General features: G+C 40.6%; 2 protein-coding genes across 3 annotated transcripts in view; one reads left to right on the top strand and one right to left on the bottom strand.

Moving 5' to 3' along the window:
* VAPA (VAMP associated protein A) overlaps positions 1-4,695 on the top strand; it is a 28,918-nt gene extending 24,223 nt beyond the window's left edge. The window contains exons 5-6 of the mRNA XM_082753938.1: positions 2,768-2,944; positions 3,914-4,695. Coding sequence (XP_082610064.1) covers positions 2,768-2,944; positions 3,914-4,072 — 336 coding nt within the window. The 3' untranslated portion in view covers positions 4,073-4,695. The remainder of the gene's footprint in view (positions 1-2,767; positions 2,945-3,913) is intronic.
* Positions 4,696-13,752: 9,057 nt separating this feature from the next.
* APCDD1 (APC down-regulated 1) overlaps positions 13,753-20,227 on the bottom strand; it is a 29,663-nt gene continuing 23,188 nt past the window's right edge. The window contains exons 5-6 of one of the 2 annotated variants that reach the window (XR_014316935.1): positions 17,153-18,188; positions 13,753-14,660 (exon numbers count right to left, since the gene is read on the bottom strand). Coding sequence is in view for 1 of the 2 variants with exons in the window: in XM_082753605.1 (XP_082609731.1) it covers positions 17,737-18,188 (452 nt within the window). In the remaining variant the exon portion in view is untranslated. Of the gene's footprint in view, positions 18,189-20,227 lie in introns of both variants that reach the window. The other variant, XM_082753605.1, reaches the window with a different exon arrangement.

Below are 20,227 nucleotides of genomic sequence, written 5' to 3'. Positions count from 1 at the left end.
CCATGCTAGCTTCATTTCAAATAGTTTGAACCATTGCCAAAAAATATTGTCCTTTCATTATTCATATTACTGATTTGCTTTAGCATTATAATGCTGTCAGATAAAAGCAGAGTCTTCAGTACCACATACAGGGAAAAGCAAATTGGATCATTTGCTTTTTAAAGTATGAAGTGCTTTTCAGTTTTAAAAATTCTCTTTCTAATTCAGCTGAATGAGAAAAGGAAGTACTGATTAGAAATTAATACATGTGCTGGGAATCCTAAATGCATCTTTTAAGGTAGTGGTACAGACAGGTAATCAGACCAAAAAATTAAAAAATCCCATTAGCTCTTTCATGCTTCTGACTTCAAACAAAATCAATTCCATTTGTGTAGGAGATGACAATTTCATTGTATATGGACTGAAGATGTCTGTTTTTATGCTGCCTGGTGTTTGGAATAATAGTTAACTGTCTGTTGTCCTGAAGCTTTGTGGAATATGGCTGAAATTCTTACACGTTACACATTTTACCCTCATTCTTCTGATTACTGAATCTTAATACTGTACATTCTTCCTTATTTACCTTTTATTTTTTTTTGGTGCTGCTTTTAGCATTGTGAATTAGAGTGCTAATGCAGGATGTCTATAAACAACCTTATTCAATTTGTGGCTTTGGCTTTTCTGTTTTAACTGTGCAGTCTGTAAGGTGTGTTGGGTGGAAGTAGCATGAATCCATGCATGTAAAATCTCATAATTTGTATGCATAAAGGATCTTCATGAAGTCTGCTGGCTGGCTAATAGTTGTCTTTGCAACCATTCTTCTAATACAGTTTTTGGAGTGTAATGTGAGGGTAGTATGGTCAGTATAATGGTCTTTTTTTTTGGTAAAGATTAATTTGAGATGCAGGCTTTTATTCAGCTGTAAGCTGCCTGTGTATGTGAAATGCTAAAACTGTAAATTTTAAGCATTAATTATCAAGGTACTTAGCTGGCTACCTTCTGTGTTTCTTACCCTCTTACTAAATTACATTCTAGATATAAGAAAATCACACTTGCTTTTAGTTTTACAATAAATGTGAGAGAAATGTAATGCGTTCTTACAGAGCTAACTCCCTTTTATATTTTTCTTTAATGCATTTATAGTGTTGACTGTACCTAATCTTTATATTTTTCTGAGTAGCAGCATGGGGTTGCAAAACCTAATGCTTAAGGAGTTGATTTAGTCACTCAGTTAAGTCTTGCAATGAGAAATGTGCCAAGACCTGAGGGCAAGGCTCACATACCACCTCAGGATGCAAGTACTTCAGTCAGCAACCTCTTTCTTCAGATGCCTACGAGTCATAGCCAGAAGATAGACATGAAGGAACCAGTCACTGAGGTCAGGCAGCAAAGGAGGTTTGCTCCAGGGAGATAAGTCTTAGGTCTCTATTGATGTTTCAGTACTACTAAAGGAGTTCAGTTTAGCTAGTGAGCCAGAGAAGAAAGCGATACATCTTTCTCTGTTTACTCATGATACAAGTATGCTGGTCTTTCTAAATCTAGTTAGGATTACCTGTGTAGAATAGCACGATTTGGCATTTTGCATTGCAAAAGGTGTAAAATGAAAGTAGATGCTGTAGCCCGAATAATTGCTGTTTGTATAGGAACTAAAGAGAATCTTGGAAATCAGATTTTTTTTAAAGTTGTTTTGTTTGTACATAGATATGTTACTTTTTAATAGGTTTTCTGTTATATTCAGAGTGGGCTGCTCCACATGCAGTGCAGTGGTGCTCTAAGTGATGTAGCTGTATAGCCAATCAAGTGAAAATAGAGAAGCTTGAATGTACTGCCATGGGAATGGTAGTTTTTTTTTGTGAATGGTAACCTGAGCTATACAGTTGAATCCATTCAATTGTTACTGACTACTGAAGATCACTGTCTGCCTTGAGCAGAGCAGTGGGAACTATATTTTTATGTTTATTTATGGCTTTCTGGCAGCTTTTTGTGCTACTCTTTACTTGTGTCCAAAATTAGTATTGCGTATTGCAGAGATGCTCTGAAACTTTGATCCCATGTTTGCACAAAACTTGAATTTCTCTCTAGTAAGAGGCTCTCAAAATGCAAAATATCTCAGCCATACATTATGTTAGTTGTAATACAACCTGTTTTCTTTCTACTTTGTTCTGCTTCTTACTATTGCAGCTTTAATTGTTTCCTTTTTGAATAAGATAGGTCCTTCCAACTGGACTAATTCTTCAAGCATCATGTAGGCCAACTGCTTGAGCACTTAGGACTAACCAAAAGTTAAAGCATATTACTGAGGGCATTGTCCACATGGCTCTTGATCACTGACAGGCACAGGGCATCAACCACGTTGATAACAAGCCTGTGTCAGTGTTTGACCACCTTCACAGTAAAGAAGTTTTTCCCAGTGTGTAATCTGAACCTCAGTGCAGCTTTGTGCTGTTCCTGCATGTCCTTTTCTGCTTATTTTTTTTCTGTCAAGTTCAAATGCTGCGTGATGTATCCTACGCCATCTTTTGCATGCTTACTGGGTCGGTGTGAAGCAGCTGAAGTATATGTTTTTGTCCCAGTGGCATTTAGTACCAGATGTAAAAAGTTCAGTCTCGTCTTGCTTTCCAATACTTGTGCTAACTGGAATTGAACCAGTAAAAGAAGTCTTTTATTCAGATCATTTTAAGTATAAACTCAATAGAACTATATTAATAGCTGGGTTGTTCCAATTTTAAGCTGTGGGTAATTTTTCTCTAGATAAGTAAAATTCTCAAGTCGTTCTTAATATTTGTAGAATGATATAGATGCAAGCAAACCCGCTCCAGTACAGAATGCATCTAAGCAGGATGGACCGATGCCAAAACCACATAGTGTTTCACTTAACGATACTGAAACAAGGAAGCTAGTGGAGGAGTGCAAACGACTTCAAGCAGAGGTTATGAAGCTGTCGGAAGAAAATCGGCACCTGAGAGTAAGTTCTGCTTCCATGTTTGCATTGAAGTGGCTTCGCTCTTCTTGAATGAAAAGTCTGGCTTGTGATTAGGCTTAGAAATGCATGTTGCAGAAAGTAGCTGCAATTGTTGGGATGTCAAGATTGATTCGCAATGTAATTTTACTGTCCTGTTCACTGTGTATTTTATACTTCTCAGTCGTTGGGTCTTTGGGATTGTCATGGATGAGATACGGAAGCTACACCATTTTCTTCAAAGAAATGCAGTAAATATAGGCCCATTGAAGGTGGTTTTAAGTTAACTTTCTGTATCTCTTAATTTAGATTTAATAATGAGTTTTAAATAAAAGCATATTATTATTCATTCTTAAGAATGAGTAAATGAGATCCAAAATGGTAACTCTGTTGCACATTGTTAGTGAACAAGGACAATTGGTTGGCCAGAGGAGGTAAGCAAACAATACTTTCTAGTACCTTTATGGAAAGGTGCCCTTTCAATAATCTGTAACTAATTGATAAGTGGTTCTTACATGACTATTCTGTCTGTTTGCTTTTGGGTATCTAAAAAATTCATTGGCAGCAGTAGCCTTTTAAAGGACTCATAAATAATGATGTTTCTACACCTGTAACTCTGCTGATATGGGACTATTTGGAAAAATAAGACAAAGAGAAGATGATTCTCCTTAACAATAAGGAATTACTGCTGTTTAATTCTTACATAGTAAGCAAAAGATGGATTCTTCAGTGTGACTAGCAAGAATTTCAGAATCTTAAGCAAAGCACTGGATTGCCTATCCTTATTCAAAATGTTCTGGTTTGCTGTGTTCAGATCCTGGCTTTTGGTATGATGTAATATTATTTTTCAAATTATTTTCTTTATAGAAATGTTCACCAGTAGATTTGGCTTTTGAGTTAGGTTTTATGTAATTGTAAAGAAGATGTCTTCATAATTTTCTTCCATCTGTGTTTTTGTTTTTCTCCCCCTTTCAGGATGAAGGCTTGAGGCTCAGAAAGGTAGCACACTCGGATAAATCTGGATCACCCACAGCTTTGGCTCTCAGAGATAATGGCTCTAATTCTCTTCCATCACTTCTTGTTGTAATTGCAGCCATTTTCATTGGATTCTTTCTAGGGAAATTCATCTTGTAGAAAGAATGAGTGAGAGAAGCATGCATGCAAAATGCAGCTTCTTTTTTTTTTTTTTCTTGGCCAGAAAAAAAAGATTTGTTTACCTACCACTTCATTGGTAGTATGGCCCAAGTGACCATTTTTGTGTACAGCATCATAACAGGCTTTGCCTTTAATGATCTCGCACGGTTAGAAAACACAATCTAAAAAGACAAACTGTTCGGCTACTGGACAAAATTGTACATTAAGTCATCAATAGCAAGTGTCAGTTGCACAGTCAGTCCTTTATGAAAATTCATAAATAAAGAATTGTTCTTTCTTTCTGTGGTTTTAATAAGAGTTCAAAAATTGTTCAGAGTCTTGTAAATGTTATTTTAATAATCCTTAAAAATTTTATCTGTTGCTGTTACCTCTTGAAAAAATGATTTATTAGATTGCTAATCCCACTCATTCAGGAATATGACAAGAGGTATTCTGGGGGAAATGGTGCCTCTTACTGTGTAAATTTTCTCCTTACATTACTTTGCTAATATCATGGCAGAATTTCTTTCTTATCCCTCATGAGGCATTGTTGAGAGTTCTTCATCCTTACAATCCTGTCCCATAATATTTAACATTACAAAAGAAATAAAATTGTTAACAGATTTTCTGCTGGGTAGCCTGTTTGTGTGTGTCGTACTTTTAGAAGGGATTCCTAACAAGTTCATTGTTCATGGCAATTTGCTGCTTGTAACAAATGGCTATTTTGAAGTTTATTTGCATAAGTCTCTGGCTTAGACTGTTGTTATTGAAGCTTGGAGGAAAAAAAAAAAAAAGGGGGTTCCATTCTGTTTGTTTAAAAAAAATGAACTGTTTTCTGGCTGCTTTCAGCTATAGAGGGGATAATTGTCAAACTCGTTTTGGGACAGAATAATTTGGATATCCAGCAGGTACAAATACCAGACTTGAATGTTTTCGATATATTAAGAATTAGCTTGCATTGTGCGGAAGTGTAATAATCAACCTTTTGTTCCATCGTTGGATCTTTTGGGTGTCTTCCAAGAGTCAACATTTTTCTCCTTTGATTTCCATAAAGGTACTTAATTCACATATACCAAATTATGGTTTGTAGTTCCATTTTAGCCGATGCTCAAAAAGTGATTTGGATGATTGAGACACCCATAATGAATTCCATGATGCGGAAGAGTTGATATTTGCTGAGTGAGTCTTAGTTGCTCACGTGTTGAAAATGAAAGTCATTTTTATGCAACTCTTGGCAGACCTACCTGTGTTAACCATATATATAGCTAAGTTTCAATGAATGCGTTTTTGGGGGTCTAAAATGCTTCCCTGCACTTAATCTCATGTCTTGCCTCATCTCTGAATATCATAAAAACAAACAGTAGTAATGGAACAAAATATTATCTGTACTTTTGACTAAGCTTAATCCAATACAGGGAATTACTTGTAAACTGAAAAATTATGGAAGGGATATACTCCTGTAAGCGAAATTGTGTATGCTTTTGGACAGCTTGACTTGATGTGGTGCAGCTAAGTGTGTTAGACCTTGGTATATGCACACGTTGTGTAGATGAGAAAAATGTTCTAGAGAAGATGTACATTATCTTGGTTGCCTTTGATTTCTAGTGATTTTTTTTTTAAGAAAACTATAATTACATCATGTTCTGTTATTGTTCTCTGTGATAAACTTTTTATAAAATTTTGCATATGTGCAAGGAAGATGAAGAAAATACAAAAAACTGCTTATTTTCACTTAAGCATGCGAGCACAGGTGTTTCCAATTACTTGTTCCAGTGTCTGCATTCAAGTTGCCTTCCATCCCAGTGACTGGAAACGTTCTGTTAAGGTCTTGATTATTTTGGTTCCGCTGGTTCAGAATGGTGTAATTCTCCCAATTTTTTCTCGAACAGAACATTAATGCATCAAACTTCCATAGCCTGTTCCAAAGTGATTACGTGGAAAATAATGAAGGCAATAAGTGTGCAGGATGTAGTTTGCTTGAGACAGAGCAGTTAATCCTGCACTGAAGGAAAAAAAATCCCCTGGAAGATCTTAAAATGTTTACAGCATATTGTACAGAGGCTTTCAAGGGTAGCTAGCACTTTCAGGACTTGAAGATAGAAAAAGGAGTAATTGCTCAATGTGGCCGACTCAGGTTTTGATGTCTGGCCGCAGTGAAAAGGAAAAAAATCAGATAAAATTGGATTGAAATAAATTCTCTCCATAAATACTGAATGGGTGGTTGTAAAAATTGGTCATGGTTTGAGTGATGTCTTCAAAGTGAAAGTGTGCAGCAGTGTGCTTACTAATGGTATAAGGAGACTGTCTTGGTTTCCAGTAATCCCTTCATAGCTGTATATAAAATGTAATGCTACAACTTTTTTGCTCTCAGGAGTCACTTTGGATGAGATCAACTGTATTCAGTGAATTATGTAATATGGATTAAATTGTTTGTCTTTGTTCCTGAAATGGTTAGAACTTCTTGCTTTGTCTGCCTGCTTACTTGTGTATGTAAGCATGGGGAAATACAGCCTCCGCTGCTCCTAGTGATAAGATCAGATGGCAATGCCCATGAAGTCATGTGAGGCTACATGTGTAACTTCAGTTAAATATGCATCACAAGTCCCATTTTGCTTTCTCAAAAGGACAAGATGGAACAAGTATACAGTATCAAAGCGTTACTTTAAAAGTTTTTCTGAATATATCACTTTACAAAAGGGTAGTGTGATGGTTCAGGTGAGAAAAAAAAAAAAAAAGCCTTGTTAAATAGAAAATATAGCTTCTGTAGTAATTCTGGACACCAAATTTAACCCACATTTAAAAATCCATATATGTATATGAAGTTCATTTTAAAAAGTTATTTGCATCAACGCACAATTTATTTGTGCTGTTCTACTCATTCTTGAAAAGCTGTTGACAAACTGTTGTCCAGGCTTGCATGTCTCTGCTGCTATGATTGAAACCGATTTATATATGAGAAGCAACCAAACACTAGCTTGAAAGTTCATTATCCTCTCGGGAGGAGAAGGGGTGGAGGGAGGAGGTGGAAGATGACATCTTGCCAAAGGGGGAAAAGACAAAGTCAATAAGTGAAGCTTATTTTTCAGGCCTTCCTCAAAGATATTAAAAGCTGAAGTGTTAATAAACCATTGAAAATGTAATAGTGTCCTTTTTTTTTTTTTTAAATTTTGAAACTTCTCCCAAATATTTATGTTCTGTAGACTTCAGGATGCTGAATAGGTGTATCTAGGTCCCTGAAGGTTGTGTAACTGCCCTGCTGCTTGGTACTGCTAGTAAGTAGCAGGGAGCTGGCTTGGATGAAGATTTGCTGCTGGAGAGAAGAGCAGGTGCTTGAATCCACCCAGCACTGGGGATGCTGATGACCTGTCACATTTACAATAATCATGTCAAAGAGTTTTTCTTTTCCAGTCTGGAGTCCCAAACGTTTATGGTTGAACAGACTTTCCAGGGCAAACTCTGGCAAAAGATGGAATGAGACCTCTGTGTTACAGAGCAGCCCTGATAAACACTAATATTAAAATGTCCTGCTCTTCGTGTTTACAGGTGGGATAAACTTCTGCACTTTGCCTTTTTAGCCATGTTTCTGTGAACGTTGTACTTCACTGCTTTGCTTTCTGTGCTGGTTCCTGGTGAGTGCCTTTACGGGGCCGTGTGCTGGAAGCTCCTTGGTAGCACAGATGGCTGCTGCCCCCAGAGACTGGCAGCGTTACTCTGGTGGCATGCTTAAATGTTGGCCGAGATGGGGTGTTCAGTACAGAAGTCTGTCTTTTCAAGGGATTGGGCTCCTGTTGGAAGGGTTGAAACTAATGACAAACGAGACTGATCTCTTTCTTTCCTGTCTGAACTTCTTTTCCAGGGCTCTCAAGTAGTGTAACCAAGCATATCACTGGAGTTGGTCTGCTGTGCTTTTGGTCTTGGGTGCAGGGTGTGCGTGTTTAAGAAAATTTGCTAAGAGATTTGCATAGGCAGCGATAGTGTTGTTGTTTCATTTTTTTTTTTTTTTGCCTTTAAATGACAAATGGCGAAGTAGAAATGAGGTCTTGTACAAAAGCAACATGACTTTTGTCTTTTATCTACTTTCTCAGTGCTGCTAGATACAAGTACTTCTTCCTCTCTTGCTGTGATGGGGGTTTGTGTGTTTGTGCAGTAAACCAGATTTGGGAAGTGATTTGGATGAAATCAGATTTTTCATCTTGGGCAAATGGTGTTTCATTTCAATTGTATAAGCATCTCCCACCACGTTAGAGTGCTGTTTTATCTAAAGCTTCGTACCAGTTTATGTAACGCTGATAACGCTACCATTAGGTATTGAATCCCTGTTTATACAGTAGCTACTTCTGTTGCTGGCAGCAGTGGAATGCTGTTCATCCCCTCCCTTCCCTTCAGAAAAGTTTTAAAGGGTGTTACAGTATCCAGGCACAGCAGCATGAGACAGACAGCTATGATTATAGCTAAGAAGGCTGAGCTCAGACACTTGAAATAAACGAAAAATTAATTGAAAGGTGACAGAAATAGTCATTAATTCTTACCTTCTAAACTTGTGTATAATAAACGTCACACTGCTTTTTTTTTTTTCTTAGCCTGAATATCATCCAGGTTTTCCAAAAAGAAAAAAAAAGTTATAGTCTTGAAATAACTTTCAGGATGTTCTTTAAAATGTATCTTTCTACTGATGTTCATGCAGGTTTAAGTGCTTAGGTGAATTCAGAGATACTCACTGGTGATCAGTGCCTTTCCAGTTCTCAGAGTTGTTGGTAACAGCAGCCTTCATGAGTCTCTGTCTGCCTTGTAAGGATGGCTTATCCTGGGTGGAGGAATTGGGAAACCGAGGCACAAGCATTGGGACAAATGACTGGGAAGAGACAATTTGGGTGCAGCCGCTGTTCTCTAGCATCCTCTCCATCTTGGTTCTTGTACTATTTTTTTTTTTCCCCTGGGTTTCCAAAATGCTGTTTTACATTGCTTAGAGAGTGGTTGTTAGGTGTTAACCAGTGGGTTGTGTTCACCCGAATTACAGCCCAAACTCTACGAAAAGGCGTTAGTCAGGAAAAAACAACAATCCAAAAACCACCAAAGCAAACCCCAAAACAACAGAAAAAACACTGTCACCAACGAAAACACCCAAATCACTTGGGCACATTGTGTTGGCAGCATTAGAACATGGAAGTGTTTGTGTAGAACAGGTATTTGTGGAGCTAGAACTGTTTGTACTTTCCAAGGAAAAGAAAACAAACACTCCTAAACCTATACAACAACCACGGTGGTGGTGGTATGTGTTGCTCTACCTACCCAGGGGAGTGACAAAACATTTCTCCATTGCCATGTTGATAGCCCAAACTGTGCAACCATGGGTTTTGGAGGCACTTCCTCAGAAGGCTGGTTTAAAGAGTAGCGATGTCGATAATCTAGTGATTGCCTTGATTTATAAATATGATGCTTTGTTTCTTGATGCTTGAGAGATGTTGCTTTAAATCATCATATGGGACAGTTTAGTTACAGAACAGTGCTTTGGAAAGGCTCAGGAGGGAAGTCCATAGAAAAATCTTGAACCCTAGGTCAAGTAAGCTCTCTGGAGATCTAATCTGAGCTGCTAGAGTGCAGCTTTGATTAAGTTAGTGGTTTGTAGAAGGTGAAAGCTCATACAGCAGCTAATGTTCCCCCCAAACATTTGCTGGAAACTCCTGTGGTGTTCTTCAGGATCAGTGATCTCCAGGGATTTCTTGCCATCCTAAGGCTGTTAAGCCTAAAGCAGCGATGAGTCTTGTAAACAGGAGAACTCTAGGAGAGAGATTCTTATTGTATTCATGCCTGGGATTGCTTCAGCTTGATGGCACTGCTTTCAGACTTCAGTTTCTTCCATAATACCTTGAAATACTTCAGCCTTATGGCCTCTTTATTTCACGTCCCAGCTTTGAGAAAATCAGAACAGATTGCTTTTCTGATAAGGGAAAATTATCTCCTCATCCTGCCTCCACAGGAACCAGATTACAATGGCAAAGGAAGGTCAGAGCATTTGCGGAGAAACTTGTTCCTTAAAGAGACAAAGTTTATGTGATTGAAGCATCTTTGGGCTGCTGCTTCCTGCGCGAACCTGAAATCTAATTCAAGATGCGTTGGATAGCTTGATGTTGCACAGATACCAGCGATCTCTGATTACAGGGCAATTAGAGCTGAGGTGAAAGACCTTGAGTTTGGTGCTCCCATCAAGGGCAAGCCTGCACAGTGAGCTGAAAAGCCAGTTAGTGCTTGTGTGCTTGCCAGGCTGTCAGCACAGGCACAGATCCTCGGCGGCTGCAGCCCAGCACTTGGGAGCAGTGTGGGTGGGAGAGGAGTGTACTGCAAGAGAGAGTGTTTGAGAGTCCACTTCTAGAGCTATGCAGGAGTTGCATTTGTGGAACAAGAGAATAGAAATGAAGCAGCTAATCCCAGGTAACAATTTTTCACAACACAGCTCACAGTGTACACACAGGGACCTCTCCAGCTCCTTGGCTCCTGCGATGAGCGCGGTGGCGAGCTGAGCTCTCCGGGTGCTGCGCATGTGCAGCGTGTTAGGTGAGTCCCACACAACATTAACTGTGTTAGCACGCTGTGTTAACCTGTTAGCATGGGTATTGTGGTTATTCAATACCCTGGTGCGTGTTTGTGGACGTGTTTACATAGGTGTACACACACCTTTCAGGATGCCTGCTTGCTACTGTGCAAACTGGTGGTTACAGCAGTCTGGGTCGCTGTGGGACTCTGTCATTGTACCAGCTTTGTAGCTGCCTCAGTTATTGCTATGGATGCATTTTCCTTCTTTTAACAGTTTCTAATTTTTTTGAGCTAATTCACAATTATTAGTTTTAAGGGCAGCTGGGTGGGGAAACACTTCCTTCTTGCCAAATGGGAGCTACTTTGTCCCCTTCCCAAATGCACTTTGAGACCTACAAGGAGAAACGGGAGGCTTACATGAGAGGATGAGCAAGGTGGACTTCGAACATCCAGAAGTGTTTGCTAATGGTTTTGTGGAAGGCTGAGATATCAATTGTCAATGCAAAAGCTGTTCTTATTCTCTGGGAAATTCTCCCAGTTTTGCAGTCTCCTCTATGTTCCCCTTCACGTAGCTATGCATTTGTTACAGTCATGGCTATCTCCTTGCCCTGCTTGGAATCACGGACATTAAAGCACTTGCTTTTATAATAAATTGGGTAGGCCAATAATAGTTTAAGGTTTCAAATGGAGCATCTGTTAAAATTCAGTGTAATTTTTTAGCATATATAGTGTATTTGTGAGTTTATGTAGCTCTTAAAGTAGTTCTAGTGAGTGTGTGATATTAGTCATTAAAATTTTTGGTAATTCCAGGAGTAATGTACATGTGAATTGTGTGTGTGTATATATATATGTATATATATACACATTCATTTTACAGTTGTCTTATATACATTTTTGGATAGATGGGGATACGTTGAGGCAGTATTTGCAATTTAGTGATGGTATTTTCCTCTTAGCATTTATTTAAAACAAAACGTGCAGAAATGGTTGGTGCAGCTTAAAACATGCAAGCATTTCCCCGCTGTCCCATATGGATTGCAGAGAAGGGTTTCCTTTACTTTGTGTCATGTAGGTTCAATGAGTTTCTTGCCCTGATCATATAGCACCAGGCACGCGGACGGTTGCAGGGGCAAAGCTTCATTTTGGCACTCTGTAACTCTTGAAAGTTTAACTTCCGAGATCCCATGAAGGCTGGTGCCACTCCAGTGCCAGCCTTACGTGACTGTGCTTTAAAAGTGACTGCCCTCGAGTATTTTGACACCTTGCAATTATTTTCGTTTAACTGCTTCTCTGCCTCCTCGCCCATCAATCACGGCGTGCCGCTGCTAAGGTCTCTGCAGTGGGCGGGTCGTTTTTTTCGGGAAAATTGGCAGAATGAATGCTCAGCAAGTTGCTGCCACCAGATGGCAATGTTTTCTTATCCCTAGCTACTCCTGAAAAAAGTGGAGGCTGCCTCCTTCATGATCGTCCCTAAAGCCCCTGGCACACCAGTGTCGTGTGGTGTGGTTGTTTGCAGCAGTGTCTTACAGTTAATACAGGTAATGTGTTTGTTGTCTTCATCATATTCAGGATCTTCAGTCTTCTGTAGGGTGCTAAGAGAAATGTGAGCTGGTAGTTGGACATTTAATTAAGGAAATCCATCAGGTGGCTGTCTGTCTAGGCAGCTTCTGTCCCCTGGCCAGAAGATGGCCTGAGCCCGTGCTTTTTCTGTGGATGGAGTTGCAGAGTTAGCAGCACAGTTTGACCAGATCTCAATCCTAACAACTCCAAGTGCAACCTTTTTCTTCATGTGAAGGCAGTACAATCTTGGGCAGTTCCATTTCTCATTTTCCAATGGACTGTCTTGGAAAGTACCAATGCATTTCCATTGGGAAAGGGTTGGTAGGAGCAGCGTCTGCCTGCTCTGAGGCGGTGAGCACAGGCAGTTCCCGTCGCTGGTAGAGCAAATTAATTCATTATTGGCTTGGCTTGGTACCTCCATAGCTGGAGTCCATCTGAGGGACTGGTCTGGAGCAGACTTGCAAAGACCAAAGGCTGGGGAGAAGGAGTTTGGATAATTGCTCAGGCCAACAGCACTGCTGCTTTAGCTGCTGAAGGCACACGTGGTTTGATTCCTCACAACCGTATTCATTTCTGAGTAGAGATTTTTTTCATTTCCTTACTATTATTTATTGGTGGCAGGAAATAATAATTAGAAAAATCAACACTGATAGTGCTAGAGAGAAGATTAGCATGAAAAACATCTTGGAAAATCCTTCTAAGAGGAATAAAAAGGAAAATTTAACAATAAAATTCAGAGTTAGTGGTGCTGGTTTTTATTACCTAGCCTTCCTTTTTGTGTCAGGAGGGGTGAATTATGCCACGTAGAATATACTTATGCCTGAATTCATCCATGCCCACAGCTTTGTGTGGAAAGGGTGGCCACTTCTTTCAGACTGTGGCTACTGCATTTGGAGTGCCTTGTAATTTAGGGCATGCTTCCTGAAAATCAAGCTCATCTTGCAGAGATCTGCTGTCACGTTTCCAAAAATCCTGAGTCACTTCTGAAAACTCAGAAATCGATCTAATGCAAAGCTTTTGAAGCTGGTGGTGGAAGTCTCATTGACTTCATTTCGCCTCTTCTCTTTGTGCGAGCGAGGGAGTAATGAAACTGCACAGCATTGAAGAAAGATGCTTTTGTTACCCTGTGGCTTGCTTTGCATTCTCAGTTCATTTTGGGTTTCTGTAAGAAAAGCGTCCTTTCTGCTCCCTGCTCCCTCCCCCAGGCTGTACCCTTAGAGCAAGTGAGATGCAATAGCAGAATAGCAATGCCGTTTCATCTGATTACAGTTCATTTATGAAAAAATATTTTCTTTCTGTGGAAACCACACCCTTTGTACTGACACGCAGCTGCTCCGACCGTGCTAACCTTGCAAGCCAACACCAGCGTTGCTTGTGGTGTGCTTCCAGCCTGCGTTGCGGCTCGTTTTCTTCAGAGAACCTAAAGATGTGCTGCGAAGCCCAAATCACCCCTGCTGCATTCAGCAGAGCTTTTTCTAGCGATGTGTTCCCAAGTAAATGATATTTTCTTACAGGTGGTAAGAAACGAGCTTTTCTGTGAACAAGTCCCTCAACAGGGATTTTGGTTATCACTTTGAGACGTGCATCACTCTATACAGGTGGTGAGTCAACAGGAAACTAATGTGTAGGGTGCAAAGAAATTCTTTTTTTTTTTTTTTTTTTTTTAGATAGTTTTTTTTATTTTAATCAATAGTTCAACAAGTGCTTAAACTTCCCCGGCAGTTTAATCTGGAACATCTAGTTGAGAAGAAAAATATCTTCAATAGCTTTACAAAAATAAAGAGATTTTCTTTTCTTTCTTTTTAAATCCTGCACTTTAAGCAAGCACACTCCAACTCAAGCAAGACAGACACTGCATCTTAAAACATGGACCTCTGGTCTTACAAATGACATTCTAACCCAGGGCAGCAGGCACAGTATGTAAACGGTATAGAAACAGAGCAGGAACAACTGTTACAGCTTTCTGATCCTTTTTTTTTTTTTTTTTTTTTTTTTTTTGACAGCATGTATTAAAAAGCAAAGTTGCCCAAGAGATTCCTCAGATTACCATTTCTTCTGGCAGGTGGCTCCTCCACCAGAATATTACAGGGGTGACAAGTGGAAACCTTTCACCTGTTTTGGCAACCCTGGCAGTTACTGAAGATGCCCAAATTAATTGTTTCCCTCATTAATGCTTCTGAGCTTTGGTATGGGACAAACAGCTCAGCTTGTAGGTCTTCCACTGCTAAGCCACTTGTGGCTTAGCTCCTTCAGCAGTCAGGGCTGCCAGCACACGAGGTCAGGCAGGAGAAACAAAATGAATGGAGTATATTGTCACAGATGTGTGTGGGGCCACGCAACAGTAAACTTAGCGCCTGATGAGATGAAGAGATCAAGGGAGCCCAGCTCCTAATCCTGGGCCTGTAACGTAGGAGAACCCTTGCAGGGCACGTGGGTTGACAAATAACACATGCACTCCAAAGGCTGACTTATCTGTGTCCAACTTGGCTTCTAGTGGCTAATAGGAAAATAAAGGGAAAATATGTAGGCACAAGGAGGGAAGCTGGTGCTGCAGCATATGCTAAAAACCCAGATCATAAAATCATAAAATTATGTTTCAAGTCAACAATACAAATAAACCAGAAGAACCATAATATACCAGAGCCAAAATAAACCAGAAGCAGATTTTTTTTTTTTTTTTTTTTTTTTGGGGGGGGGGTAATGCATCACAAAGGTCTCTTTCTAGCACTTCCTTTATAACCATCTCTGGGTGATAGGGAAGAAAAGGCACTTGTTTGGTTTTTATGTTGTGTCACGTTTGCATTTAGTGTAGCCCTATGTCTTGGCAAAGCTAGGTTGGTGCAAGTCAGTGATTCATAATAAGGATTTAACTGGAGGTTTAGGTTTGGATGTGCTTTTTTGAGGTAAGAACTGGACAGGTCTTTCTCTTGAAACTGTTGTAATACTTCTGACGTTAAGCAGTTTACGGAGGAGCCACAACACAGTCATAAATTGCGGCTCCTTGCCCTGGTGAATGTGGAGCATCGTGCTGCGGAGTGGCTCTTGCTGTTGGGTTCAGTCCTGCGTTTCAAGGACGGGCAGATTTCAGCTGGGACTCGTGTTTGTGTGGGCCTTGCGTAGGGAGGGGTGTGAGGGTCTAACAGCTCCCAGCCATCTATATTTTTCCGGAGATGAGATCACCTAATGTGGTGAAAGAAGCTTGTCTTCTGTGGTCTAAGGGACATCACACCATACACATCCTTATAAATAGAAACTAACACGGGCTCACTCATGCACCTATGTCTTAAACAGAAGTTGGAGACTAAGCTACTATTTGAAGGAACTTGTCTGAAATCCTGTAATACCTCAACAACTTATTTGGAAACATGCTGGTGTACATTTGCTGAATAGAAAACTTGAGGTCTAGCTGGAGAAAATCAAACTCCTATCTGGTTTTGAGGTTCTCTTTCAGAGACTTCACATCCCTTTCTGGACCTTCTGGTTAAAGCTGTGCTCCTGATGCCTCTATGCTAACAACCATCCAGAACTCTTCAAGGTTTGATGGTGTGGAGCAGGAAACTATTAAGAAATGCTGAGCAGAGCAGCTGTTGTTCTCAGGGCTTGGTTTGTCATGGTGAGCTGGCTTTCAGCTCCTCCCAGTGAGCTGAAGGAGGATCTGGTACCAGGTGAATGGATGAGTGCTTTGTCTGCTGGCTACTGAGTCACCCTGAGCTCTGTTCTGCCTCTTGAGCTATTTACGGGTTTTCTGTGACATTTCATGTCTGGGGAAAAAATGTGAAAGGTGTGATGTGGTAGTGAGAGCCTGTGGTTGTTCCTTCCCCCTCTTCCTCTGGCTGTCTCGAAAACAGGTGAACTGATTTCTTTATCACTCAGGGAATTCCTGTCAAAGGCTGAAACCAGCTTGGAGCAAGCTGTCAAGAAGGCACAAACGTTGAGGAGGTAGGGAGCCTGAGTACAGCCATTTGCTACTTGGATGGCTTTTTCCTGCTTGCTTTGCTAGGAAGGTCCATGCTATCGCTGTTATTTCAAAGCATGCTTTTGCTGTAGCACACGGTATGGGCGCTCACCTGTGCAAAGCTGAAAGAGCTGTATTCAAGATGGGCTTTTCCTATGATGCTAGAAATGACACATTGGAGGGTTCTTCCTCCTGTAGCACGGGACGGGGCAGCTAGAAGCTACTGCTGATGAAACACAGTGACCTTACTCCTTGTGTTGCTCTCACAGGTTCCCCATGTGAGCCAGAGCACGTGTGTATATCAGTAAAGGCCTCAAGGCTGAGCTGTGCCCTCAGCTTCCTCCCCATTAAAACTTGGGAGCATGGTTCATCCATGAGCTGTACCTCCTTGCTGGCCTTAAATATCTCCCCTGCTCTCTCTGCTTCCATCCATGTCAGTGTGTACACAAGAAGGTATTTGCCAGAGGGAGAAAATCCGAGGGTTTCCAGAGCAGGTGTTGTTGAGGGAAGCTCTCTGAGGGCTCTGCCTCTCCCACTTTCCCAGCAGTGTCTCCCCATACCAGTGTGGGTGCAACCTTGGTGAAACCACGCTGTGTGTTTGGATCCTCCAGCAAGGAGAAAAGGGAGGAGGCGGCAGTGTTACAACATCCAAGCTATAACTACTGCACGTGGAGTACACGAGGCCTCATGAACACGGGAACAGAACAAGCCATTTCAGGCTTCCATCAGCAATTTACCTGGGCTTTGTGTATCTGACAGAAAAAAAATGCTTTTTTCTGTCTGGCTTTAGGGGGGCTTGGTTGTAACTATTTACTCGATTTAGAGGGAGGTCCTGAAGCAACTACATAGCTAACGAAATCAATGAGAAAATGTTAAGCCACTGGTTAGTTTTACAACTTAATAGTTGTAAAAGGAAGTTGTAAAATAGTTGTAAAAAAAAAAAAGTTGTAAAAGGAATTACAACTTAGTAGTTGTAAAAATAGTTTAAATTATTTGGAATATTTTTTTTTTACTTGAAGATATCAACCATTTACCACTGTCTCAATGGAGGGCTGTTGATCTGCTGTTTCTGTTGAGCTGTGAGATAAGGGCTAGATAAATCCTTGTAGGTTTTCTTCTTATATACATATCTACACCCGAGTCCTGAAGTCAGAGGGGGAAGCCACTGTCACAGTATTAACACTACACCGAGTTGTTCCCCAGAGTTAAATTCTGATGAGAAACTGAGTGTTGGGCTGAGAAAGTACCACAATGGTAAAACGGCGGAGACGACTGAAGCAGGATTGTAATGTTCACCCTAGCAGTTTAAAAAAAAATAATAATAAAAAGGAGACCCTATCCCTCCCCCCCCAGAAGTCTGCAGTCCTAAAGTGCAATTACTTTTGTGCAGTCATGTCAGGCCAGGGATCAGACTGGATGAAGTTCAAAGCACAAGAAACATCAAACGAGTGCTGTTTGTGATTCGAGGAGGGGGGGAAAAAAGGAAAAGAACAACAGTTCTCAGGCATTCAAGTGCATCAAGAAAATAAACGTCCCTTTCTTTCTGAAGAAAAACAACCCTCAGTCTTATGGAATCCTGGCTTTGTAGTCATGAAAAATAGTTCTTTTTTTTTCACTTCTAGCTGAGAATGTCCCAATATGTCACAGTACAAATAAACAACACCAAAGCAAGAGCTGGGGCGCTGGGATGTTTTGCCAGTGCCCTGCTGCTATACAGACGTATTTTATTTTCCTCTGGTGACTCCTCAGATCTGGGCACGGACGAAGCGCACTGAATTAAAGGCATCTGGTAGGACGTGGCTCTCTTTTCTGGTCGATCAGGGCTGGACCCGTCGCTGGGCCTCTGACCGTTGTAGAGCAAGTACCTGCCCCTGGCGTCCTGTTCCATCTTGAAGATTTCGTACTCGGTGTGCGGCAGGCGGATGCCGAGCGCGATGCAGCCATTGGTGTGGGTGACGTCTTGCTGGACCCCAACTTGCCAGGAGCCCTGCGCCCCACACTCGTTCCCGTTGAAGACGTTGAGCAGAGAGGCTGTGGATACGTCCATGGGTGTCACCTTCATGTGGTTTACTGCAAGCGAGGAAGAGGGGGTATTAGCAGAGGGGCAAAGGCGACATGCTGCTTGGGGTATACCCAAGAAATCATCACTGAAATAGGGGTTCAGCCTTCAATCTGCCCATATGGGGCAGCACCATGTCCTTTGCAGGCAGGACCATAGCATTTGATGAAAAACGCACAGTAATATCAGTGAGGGAAGAAAATTGGAAAATGCTTTTGAAACTGACTCTTTTACTTCTGTATCTTATCTCTGCTGCTAGCAATGTCACAAAGGTTCAAGCGAGGCATGTTGCCAAATGGGTTTAGCGGCTATGGGGACAAGGTTATTTTAAATACGTCCCTTGTGTAGGTGCTGATGCTTCCTGAATTTGCTTAAGGATGTCTTTTGATCTAACCAATGGGAATTACAGCAGCTCTGAATCTCTTTGTTCTTTCTTAAATCAATTTTCTTATACTGTAGGTGTGGCCAGGAAATCTATTTGCATCATTTTACACTTTTGATATAACTGCTTCGGGTACTGAACACACACACACACACACACATTCAGTTGAAGAAAACCTGATGGCCGCATATCTCAGTCAGAGACTGAGCAGAGCTTTACATAAATTCCAGGCAATCCTTTCCAGATAAAGCCTGGTTGAGATACATAAAAGAGGAAACAATAAAACTCTGCTCATATTTTATTAACATCCATATTTATCCATAAGTAGGGCTATTTAGAACCTATTTTTATCATTTTAAAACATATGCTGCCTCATAAAGCTAGTGAAATAATAATTTCCAATTGTAAAATTTGTAAAATACTACAATCTTTATATATTGCCTGTAGTATTTTGTATTAAGTATTTCTGAACTAGAGAGACTTCTTGTTATCTAAATGGTGACTGCGGCTTGCAGTATCAAACACAAAAAATGTTGCAACTTCTTCACTTCAAAATTACCTCTATACCTTTTGTAGGTATGCTACTTTTCATAAGGGTTTAGAGCATGTAGAGTTTTATTTTTCAGATGAGTTTAAAAAGTTGAGAAAAGCCAAATTGAAAGAGCCTGTGGAAGCTGAATAGAGATAGTTCTTGGTGTGCTTTTGGTACTGTATATCAAGAAAAGGGTTTCAGAATAGATTGGTGCTGACCAAAACACAAGTAAATTACAAACCCTCATGCCTCCCAACACACCAAACTCACAAATTCTTGCACAGGATGTTAATAATGTATGTGTCTTTTTATACTTAGATTTTTATACTTTATACTCAAATATTTATTCTGAAGTTTTACAAGCAGATATTTGACTCAAAAGCTCAACAGCTCTTGTTATTTGCTCTAGTTGGTATAAAAAGTAATCTATAGAGAGTGAACCGAAAAGTTTTAAAAGAACAAAATTAGTGACCTTGCTCTGTGAGGTAAATTGGCAGGTTATCAAACAGAAATTCAAGCAAAAACTGGATTTTATCCTAGGAGCTAAGCTGGAACATGCTGCATACAGCTAGAAAGAACAAGAGCTCTGACAGGCAGGGATATCTCCTGCCTCCTATGAAAATCCTAGATTAGTAAAACATTTCTCATAGTTAGATATTTTCCTAAATTGGAGATGTACAAGAAGCTATATGCTTTTCATATGGCAACTGAAATTAGGAGGGTAAGAGCCTACAGTATGCTCGGGGTTTCCACAGGCTCCGCTGGGGCTGGCGCCGTGGAGGGACGTCGTGTTTTGGAGATGTTTGTTTGTGCGAGTGGTTAAAACCACCGAGCTCTTTCTAAGTAGGCTGCTGTGGGGCTGTTTGTATGAAAAGGCTTTTCAGCCACAGGGACCTGGGTAGCGTCACCGCTGAGCGCTGCTTCCTGGTGTACTCGAGGGGGCTGTTAGATACATCCAGTATTCACTGCGGTGGGATTAATCAGAGCTGTCTTCAGGGACATCACTACTTGCTCTAGGCCCCCTTGGAAGCTGATGAAAAGACATATGCTACTGTATCTGTCTTTGCCAAAAAATGATTTATACCACTTATGACCTGAAATGCCTTCTGAAGTCACTTTTTTTTTTTTTTTTTTTT

This window comes from Aythya marila (assembly GCF_965140915.1).
Source record: "Aythya marila genome assembly, chromosome: 2".
Lineage (NCBI taxonomy): Eukaryota > Metazoa > Chordata > Aves > Anseriformes > Anatidae > Aythya > Aythya marila.
The sequence above is the reverse complement of the archived record's forward strand: the minus strand, read 5'-3'. Positions and strand labels throughout refer to the sequence as shown.